Source organism: Corvus brachyrhynchos, unplaced genomic scaffold, assembly GCF_000691975.1.
Source record: "Corvus brachyrhynchos isolate BGI_N302 unplaced genomic scaffold, ASM69197v1 scaffold62, whole genome shotgun sequence".
In the NCBI taxonomy this organism is placed as follows: domain Eukaryota; kingdom Metazoa; phylum Chordata; class Aves; order Passeriformes; family Corvidae; genus Corvus; species Corvus brachyrhynchos.
This window is the reverse complement of record NW_008236629.1, coordinates 3,370,096-3,379,603: the sequence shown is the minus strand read 5'-3', so window position 1 is coordinate 3,379,603 and position 9,508 is coordinate 3,370,096. Positions and strand designations below refer to the sequence as shown.

Sequence of the window (9,508 nt, the reverse complement as noted above, 5' to 3'; positions counted from 1 at the left end):
AAAGAGAAAAAATTCAAGCCCCCCCCTCTTGCTAGCATATCCCCTAAGGGCTAGATTCACACTCCCTCTGAACAGAAGGTTGCACAAGTGATGACACACATGGTTTGAGGAGAAGTTGAGGTTTTCAAAGGTTACGTATCTCCTCTCAAAAACAGAAGTTTCCCACTTGCAATTATGTGTTTGTTTGGAAAGAAGAGGGGAGGAAAAAAAACAACAAGGAAAGCAGGACTATATTCACTGCCGTGCCATCAAGGGCAATTTCTGGCATGTGTACACACGGGAAGATCATGTCAGTGTGTGTTTGCAAATGCCCAGGTGTGGCACTGCCAGGGTGAGCTCCCAGCAGGGACCACCACTGTAGTATGGGCTCTTCCTCCCTGATTGCTGCCCTTGCCTGCCCATCAGGCACATGTGTGGCCCCCAGCCCCAACGTGCTGCCCTTTCTCTCCTGCATAAAGCTGCTGCAAGCCATTCCCCTTGCGGGCACCACTGCCAGCTCCACCACAACTCTCCGATAGGGCACATTTCCCATTACATAATTGTCCGTACAGACCTTGCCAAATGCCACTACAATCCTCTGGGGGAGAGTTACTTTAGGAAAAAAAATAAGCAAACAAAACAAACAGGGATTTAGTCACAGAAAGTACCTGGAGACAACAGGACATTGATGGCTAACAGAAATATTGCTGCTGACCTGGATTGGGAAGTGTGTTTGTTCTGTAACACGATTTACACAGGGACTAAAAGCTGAATTTCCTGGCTTTTGCCCATGGGTGGCATCTCACTTCGCTGCCATTGCCCAACCCAGGGAGGGTTTTGCCACTCTGTCCCTTGCCCGCAGGGGAGAACTGTGTGGGCAGCAGGCTGGGGCATTGCCGGGGCACGCGAGCTACTTCCCATCACAGCCACGACCGCTTCCTCCTGAGGAAATGCGCTTCCTCTCGGCCTGCAGTGAATGGCTAGGCTCCCTTTTTCCCAAAACTGAGCTTCACCAAAACCTCCTACAGCGCTGCTGAGGGGACAAGCCCTGAGATGCAAAGTCCAGTGATGCAAAGTCCAGCAGTGTGAAGCCCTCCAGCTGCCTGGGGTTACTCCTGTCCAGGTACAGGCTAACCTGACAGAGCACCTCAGAAGGGGCACAAAGCCAAAACCGGTCCTGGGAGAACCCAGAGGCCACATACCTGCAGCTCAGCTACACCACTGTGTCAGAGGCAGTGGCACTGCCACAGCCATGGGGGACAGGAGGGTCCCTTCCTTAGCATAAACACCCCACGGCTCCTGGCTCTCCACTCTCGCTGGGGCCGAACAGATGCTGCGGGGAGGGGTGCATGGTGCTGGTGCCACCCTGGCTGGGTCCCCTCTCCTCCGGTCAATCAGGCGGTCAGCCGAGTGGAAGGGGACTTTGGGTGTAAACAGTCCCCGTGCCCCTGTCGCAGGAATGTTGGGAGCAACAAGGGGGCCTTTGTGCAGCACCGGGCCCCGTCCCAGTGCCCCCGGCCTGGCCCTCCCCCACCCCGGCACCGCACTTTCCCCGCTGCTTTTTCCTAGTATTATTCGGAGGGGCGGCGGGTGCGCAAGAATGTGCCCCGTCAGCACAAGCGGCTGCAAAGAGCTAAATTCTTATCAGCTGTTGGAAAGGAGGAAACAGGAGCTGTTGTTTACAGAGAAGTCGGCCGCCTCTCCCCTTGCAGCCCCTTCTCCCTCCCTGCCAGAGCTGCATGACAGCAGCTTCAGGGCCGAAGCTTCCTCTAGACCTGCTGGGCTTTTCCAGGCTGGACTCAGCATCCCTGCATGGGCTGTGCCGCTGTCCTTGGGTGGGTGCTGGGGAGCAGGGGTCCCAACCCTGCCACAGAGCCACGGCAGGAAGCCACCACTTGACAGCAGCTGCCGGCCAAGCCAAAAGCCTTAAAAGTCACAGAGAGGAGGCATCACCGGTGCACAGCAAAGCGTGCTCAGGTTCAGCTGTAGCCTGCCCAGGCATGCCTGGCATATGATACAGGGCTAGCATCACCATGTCCACTGTGCTGCATGGCTGGGTAATCTCAGTGCTGCCTGCCCCTGTCCCTGTTAGTGCAGCTCTTCTGCAGCCCCAGCACTTGGAGGCAGCTTCAACATTCTCAGCCCCAAGCACCTGCGATGCCTCCCAGGACACCATCTGTACATGCATCCCCCTTGCACTGATGCAAAGAGCACTGTATTTCACAGCTATCTTTGCTAGCAAAGTGCTGTCTTGCAAGAATGCAGAGCATCACAAGTTCTTAAATAACTGCTTCAGAAAAAAAATAACAGATATTCATACAATTTTTGTTTTTTCCAATATTACCAGTCAGACGCTTCAACAACCCTCGTCCAGCAAGCGGGGCCCTCAGATACGCACAGGACAAGGCTGCCCAATTCACTTACTTCCTGTGTGAACAGCTGCTTTAGCACAGGCTGCTCATCAGATCACACATCCCATGCTGTGAGATGCTCAAGACAAACCTAGGCCTGGTTTTAAGGCATAAACCCACAACTGTACAACATAACTGTGCCCTATTGCATCTACATGGTGACGACTGTGTAGCCATGTGGGTTTAGCATTGAAGATGAACATGGTCAGAAATAATCACTTATGAGGCCAACTGAGGGAAGTAGAGAGGGAAAAATTAAGTGAAATGGGGATGTCCAAAACCTTCATTAAGTAGAGGCATTGCCCAAACGTCTTCAGCCCTGCATAGCACAGGCTGGTCAGATGCTGAAAGGGTTAAAATATTGGACTACGCTTCCTCCCCGGTACCTGGGCTCACCAGAAATATTCAAAAAGGTGAAGCAGGGAAGGGGGATGAGAGAGGACAAAAAGAAATAAAGCAAGAACCCCCTTGCAAGCACCAGACTGGCCACTTGGCACCAAGAGACTTGTCTGCCTTCAAAAGTGTTTTTATTTTGGCCTGGGCAGCTGGGTTATTTGAGGTGAAAGGAGGTCAGTTTGACCTTAAAACAAAAGCCCCATTCCCTTTCATCCCCAGAGAGAAGGAGGAGGGAAGAGAAAGCAGGGAGGGAGACAGATGCTCCTCTACATATAGAGGGAGAGGAAGAGCTGTGAAAGCGGGAGAAGCACTTGCCTCCTTACCAGTAAGGGAAGGGGGAGATGAAAAGAGGAAGGGCAGCTGACATGCAAACCCTCGCTGCTTGGCTCCATCACAGCAAGGAAGTGCACCCAGAGCACCCCAAAAGTGCCACCTGCCCACAACACCCAGGGAGCCATGAGAAGATTCTGCTGCTCAGTTGGGATGGGTGATCACCCCCACAGAGAGCTGCAAAGCCACCTGCAGCCCGACCACCGGCCCAAAACTACACAGCCTGAACCCTGCTTTTCTGTGTGTGGGATCCCTGTGCCTCTCTCTGCCCAACCTCAGCAGGCAGCACCAGACAAGTCTGGCGAAGCATCTAGGTTGGGAAGGGACATCCAGGTTGGAAAAGAACATCCAAAGTAGTTTCCTAACTTTGCAGCACCCCGTTGTTCCCTGCACAGGCAGACTGGAACAAGAGGCAGGCTGGGTCTCAACTCCATTACTCCAAAACAGCACCCTGTCTACTTGAAGGTGACTTTTTAGTTCCTTTTTCCCAAGGCAGAGGCAAGACTGCCAAATGCATGGCACCATGTGCAGCTGGTATCTCCATCCTCTTCCCCCCTGCATTTGGCTTTGCATCTTTCCTGTAGTCAGTCACTCTGTGGTTCAGTCCTCAGTGGGGAGCAAGACACGGTGTTTTCCCACTCCCAAGCAGAGCAAACACCAAAACAAGGTATCGCACTCGAGGCACCTTTGCTCATAGATCACTGAGCATCCATTGTCACTGGTTTACTCCTCATCCTTCCTGTTTAGCAGCTAATCCATTGCACTGCCAATGGTCCAAACACCCAAAGCATCCTGGTGGAAAGCCCGCTGCAGCCAGCTGGTCTGAAGCCATCTGGACGCTGCACACAAAAGCAATGCTGCATTTTTTTGCATTAGCTGCACTGCAAAAGGGTAAGACATCACTCTTCAGCAACAAGTTCACCAGTAGATAGCTGGGAGGTCACGAAATTTTGGGAGCAGCTTAGAAAGTGCTGCTATACCCAAGCAAAGCCTGCCTGGGAAGGGAGAGCGCTCAGCTTCCTGCCTGCTGTCAGGATGCAATGCTTAGGCAGCAAAGTTTCAAAATAAACCAGGACCCAAGCTCAGCAGAGCGGTGGCTGCAGACATCCTCATTATTGTAATGAGTTGCCCTTATCCCTGGTGAACCAGTCACATACGGTTCCCCAGAGACATTTGACTTTCCCGAGCATCATAGGTGGGACTCAGCTTCCCCGTGGTACCAGACAGTCCCCCAAACCAGTGCCAAGTGGATGCATGTCACCCTGAGCATGCCCATTTTCTTGCTCCCCTCCTGCCCTACTGCCATATACAAGGAAATCATGAAAAGCACCAGGCTGGGAAACCCCTCCTTTCCCTCCCGGCCCGGCTCTGCTGAGGCAAGGCGTGGGGTGGGGGCAGCATCCTGCCCGCTGCTGGAAGCTGCCCAGCACTTACTGAAGTAGAAGCCCCTGTCCCCACAGACGAACTGCAGCGTGTCCACCAGCTCCCCGCCACAGAGGGTCTCCGCCGTGCCGTAGGCGGCGGCCGAATCCAGCGCGTAGGCCAGGAACGCGAGGAGCAGCAGCAGCATCCGCCTCGCCGCGCACATCCTCTGCACCTGGGGACAGAGGCACAGCATTAGCACCGCGGGACAGACCCCTCTCTGCCACCTCCCCTGGGCCCTGCCCCCCCACCCACAGCACGCCCCAGACATGTCGGGATGCTGCTGCTGCAGGGAAGGAAGGAAGGACAGGCAGCGCTGCGACAGCCGCTGGGGTGAGGCCAGCTCCCTGCGCTCGGCCTGCCGGGCAGCAGCTCCAGGCAGACAAGGTTTGCATTGAAGCAGTTTTTCCATTGGAAAATCCCACTTCAGCCTACCTCCAAAAGGCTTTTATTTCCCCTGCTCTTTCAACAGTGGGATTTTACTATTTTTTCCCCCCTTTTAAAAGGGAATTCATTCAAATTATTATCAGTAGGGGGTTTTTTTCCTCTTCTGATGACAGGTTTTCATGCCCTGTCTGAAAACATGTCCATCCAAAGTGAAAACAAGTGAAGCTTCAACCTGTCCTAGAGCTGCTTTTGAGAAAAGCTGGGAAGAACAGCTTTTGTCCTGGACATGTGAGAGAGATGAGGCTCAGGCAATCAAGAGGCTAATTGCACAAGCTGTCTTTGCTGACAAGAGTTGGGACTGAGAAGACATCTCTCAGGAACAATGTGATCCCATGGGAAACACACCTAAGGCATCACTACAGAGTGCAAAGACAGTGTCAGACAGTGCAGAGCATTAAAAAAGAAACACCCTGGATATTTGCTAACTAGCCCAAAGACTTCCCCTGACCTGGCTCCAGCAAACAGCTTTACCTCCACGTCAGCAGGTGTAAAGCAAGGGTGCTACTGCCCCACTGGACAGGGCAAAACCCATGGATGGTTCAAGACATTATAGTCCCTCAGTGATGAGCCTCGCAGTGCGCATACAGCCAAATTACGCTGGGTTTTGACCAGACAGGTACGCTCAAAAAGAAGAGAAGCACATCAAAATAGCAGACGATGTGTGGCAAGCCTAATCTCAAGCAGAGCTTCCCCTCTCCTTGCTAATATTCAAGCAAGACAGCAGGTTTCACATCCAGCTTTCATCACCATAGCATCTGAGCAACTCGAGAATAATATCAGTTAATGAATATTACCTCACCCCCCCGGGATGCTCGGAGATGGAGCCGAAGCCCAGGATAGATTAAATGACTCGCCCAAGGTCACAGGGGAAGTCTGCAGCACAGCCAGGAAATTAGCCCAGCTCCCCCGAGGCCCCACTACGGTCCTGCCAGCAATAAAGACACCCTTGCTCCCGAATTTTTAGTAGCATGTAGCTCAAATTGTCACTGCTAGAAATGCATCATGCTTACAAGTCATGAGCTCTACTGAGCAGCAGGAGGACAGGGATCAGCAGTAGCAAAAGCCAAAACAGAGGTTTCAAGGTCTGGGTGGGCTGTGGGGGGCACTCCTCGTGCTCGAGTTTTGATGCCCATAATATTGCTCAGCTTGTGCTGGCAGAAATCAGCAAGACTGGAAAAAGGCCTCCAGAGCTCTGGACAAGAGAGGCAGCAGCCCTGGGAACAAACTGGTCTCCAATTGGCAAGTGATGGGACCAGGACCAGCTTTTCCAGCAGCAATGGTCCCTTCAGCACACCGCAGAGATTTTGTTCTATATTACAGTAGGAGCAGAGGGATGGCACCAGGCTGTGGCACCATGCTGCCAAGCTTCAGTGTTTTATCACCAGCACCTCGATTTCTTGCATCAAGTGGCCAACAGGTGTTTACTGGGGCTCCCCAATGTGAACACAGCATCACCTTCACTGCTGGAGTCATTACCCTGGTGCTGCAGCATCAGCAGCCAGACCTCCAGCTGACAACAGACCAACCACCCTGCTCCTGTCGCTTTTTCAGCCCTTTTTTTTCACATTCAGATCCCGATTGCTGGTGTCCCCAGGTAGTGCCAGCACTCATTGTCAGGGTGATGGGTTTGACACCAGCCAGTGCTGCCATCGAAGGCGCTGATATGGGACTTCAGGACACCCACATAATCCCCTGTCCCCAGTTAGGCTCATGCTGGCTGTGGCCACTGTGGCTAATGAGCAGGCTGCATGTTGGCCTCCCCCAGGCCAGAGCCACCCCCGGCAAGAAGGGGTTGCTTGGGTGCACAGGTGACAAACACAATTTTTCCTCCACATTCAGTCTAAAGAAAAGGGTGAGATGCTCTGAAGCAAGGGGAGAGCGAGATTTTGTCAGTGGGCGATATTTGATGCTGGGGAGACTTGATACCTTCTGTGGAAAAACACTTGCGCTCCTTGGAAAATACCCGCTCCTGCACAAGCCGCACTGCAAGCCCCTGGCAGCCTTCCCTGCCTCCACTGCAAGCTCTTTCCAGGTGCCCACACACCGTGTAAGTTGGGCCAGGAAATGTCCCTGAAACAGCAGGAACAGGGAGAGCCCCAGTGCTGTCGTCCAGAGCACGGCTAACATGGAGGTGTGAAAGGCAACTGAGTCCACCTTCGCCCATGCACCAGCCACCAGCCCTTCCCTCTGCTGTCACCTTGGCGTCTCCCTGCTCCTTCCAGCAGCTGTGTAATGAGAAACCAGGCAGCAAAGCAAAGAGCATCTTTATTTACTACCCAGAGCTGCAGTTTCTCTCCAGCTTGATGGAGCTGCAACCCAGCCCAACCCCATAAGCCTTTCCCTCTCCCTTTGGCCCTACTGACTCTGCTGAGGAAAAGCCCCCAACCTTCACACAAAGGCTACAGAGGCTCCCAGGGTGCCATCACTGGCTCAGCATGTCCCAATAACCTATCAATTGATCCTTCCCTCCCTCACATGCAGGGATGAACAGACCCATGCAGGAGAGCTTGCACCTGCCTCGCCATGGCGAGGTGCACCCCAAAACAGGGTGTCATGGCACAGCTGGGTACCTGCAGCCCACGACCTGGCTGCTGCAAGCACCATGCCAGCTGCACAGGTTGCATGTGGGCTTCATTTGTCATGGCAAACTGAATGGCTGCTCAGCATGGTTAGTCTAAGCCCTGTGAATACCTCTGAGACTTCATTCTCCACTGGAAACATGGGACAGCACAGCTTTTGGTTTCTAGTCCAAGCATTAGGGCAGGGATGGTCTCCTCAGCTGTTGAACAGGAGTAAATTCACACCAGTGGTTGGGAACCTTCATATTTTATTAGAAAGCCTCTTACATGAAATGGAACAGGAGTAAGGCAGTGAGAGGGAAGTGGGCCACTTCCCAAAAGGACAAGATCCTGCCTCTGCTAGGAGAGAGGCTACAGCTACCACCACTCCATTCTTGCCAAAGCAGGGTCAACTCCCCCTGCCATTCTTCCTCATGTGCCCAGGGAGAGCTCAAAGGCTTTAGGATGCAGTGGGAATGGCAGCGCCGCATGCCCAACAACCTGAGCGCCTAATTCCCGCTAAGGAGGGCTTGGACCCCACACAGTGTGCAAGAGAGTGATGCAAGAGGAATTTCTTGGTTGCACATGTGACCTGTACCATCCTGGGAATCACACCTGAAGTGCCTCTGAATAACCCACATCTGAAGCAGCATTATCAGCGCAGAACTCAGATAAGGTATCAGCACACACTGCTGGCCTCTCCCTCCCTGGAGAGGGTCTGCTTTGCTCTCCATCCTTCCTGCCCCTCTCCCGCCTTTCCTGGCATCCCCAGCACCCCACACAAAGCCACTGGAACCAGCTCAGCCGCAAGCTGCCATGTGCAGGATGCTGCCGCTGCCTTGGAACTCCTGTGTATTCCTGCCTCGCAGCACATGTCACTGTGCCCCAAACACCTCTTGGCAGCCCCCAGCCACCAGAGAGGACCAACAAAGAGGGTCCTCTCTGAGTGCCTGTGGCGTGCAGGAAGCGAGCCTGAGAGCAGGTCTGCAGTGGAGTCACCCTCCCACTCGAGACCGTTAATGGATTTTTTCAGGATCTGCTGCTGAATCAGCTGGATTGACAGTTTCTGTCCAGCTGCTGGGGAGTTGGGGGACAAGAGGCCACAATGCACTAAAAGGCCCAGTTGCCAAGTCTCAGAGTACAGCTCAGGCATCCCTTGCATCCAGGCTTGTGCTGAGCAAACCAAACCATAGTGCCTCTCGGGCAACAAACATCTCCCCAAAAACAGAGACAAAACCTCCTGTCTGACCTAATTCCTTCTTCAGTCTGGCCTTCATTGCAATTTAATATGAACAGAACAACGTAGGAGGGAATTGACAGATGGCCCAGTCTGTAAAATTTGGATTTGGACAGCAAAAAGAAAAAAAATCTTGTTTCTCTGTGGAGCAGTGCAGTGTTTAAAAGGGAGCATGGCGAAAGAAAAGTCATCAGCCCAAACCCAGTGGCACGTGCCAGAGGGGAAAACCCCAGTTTGCACATCCCAGCATCCCTCACACACCACCCCTTCAAAAACAAATGGGCAGAGTGATGTTTTGCTACTCTGATGACTGCCTGTGAGAGATGCTGAACATCTGCCTCTCTGCATTACTCCTGTCCATGAACAGCCCCAGGAGAGTGGGGAGCTGACCTGGTTCTGAGCGTGGCAATCCCGAAGGAGCAGGATGTGGGTGTGTGCCAACCTCTCAAGTGCCAAGTGAATGCCGGCCCTGCCCATGGGGCAACCCAACCTCAGACAGGGCACCGGGCCATGACGCCCTGAGGTGTCAAGGAGCAAACGGATAATGGAAGCCAGCGTGAGAGGCAGGTGCCTTGGCAGCTGAAAACCACCCAGGACCTGCATCTTAGGCAGAGGCACAGGGATGAGGTGCCCAGCAGTACCTGAAGGCAGAAGAGCCACCTCATGCTGTGCCACAGAAGAGCCTCTCTTTTCATCTGAAAGAGAAAGGAGATTTCCAGCCACCCACG

General features: G+C 53.4%; 1 protein-coding gene across 1 annotated transcript in view; it reads right to left on the bottom strand.

The window, feature by feature from the left end:
* The window catches only part of IGF2 (insulin like growth factor 2), a 9,679-nt gene extending 4,934 nt beyond the window's left edge, over positions 1-4,745 (bottom strand). Inside the window, exon 1 of the mRNA XM_008644270.2 lies at positions 4,551-4,745. Within this exon, the coding sequence (XP_008642492.2) occupies positions 4,551-4,734 (184 nt within the window). The 5' untranslated portion in view covers positions 4,735-4,745. The remainder of the gene's footprint in view (positions 1-4,550) is intronic.
* Positions 4,746-9,508: the final 4,763 nt, after the last annotated feature.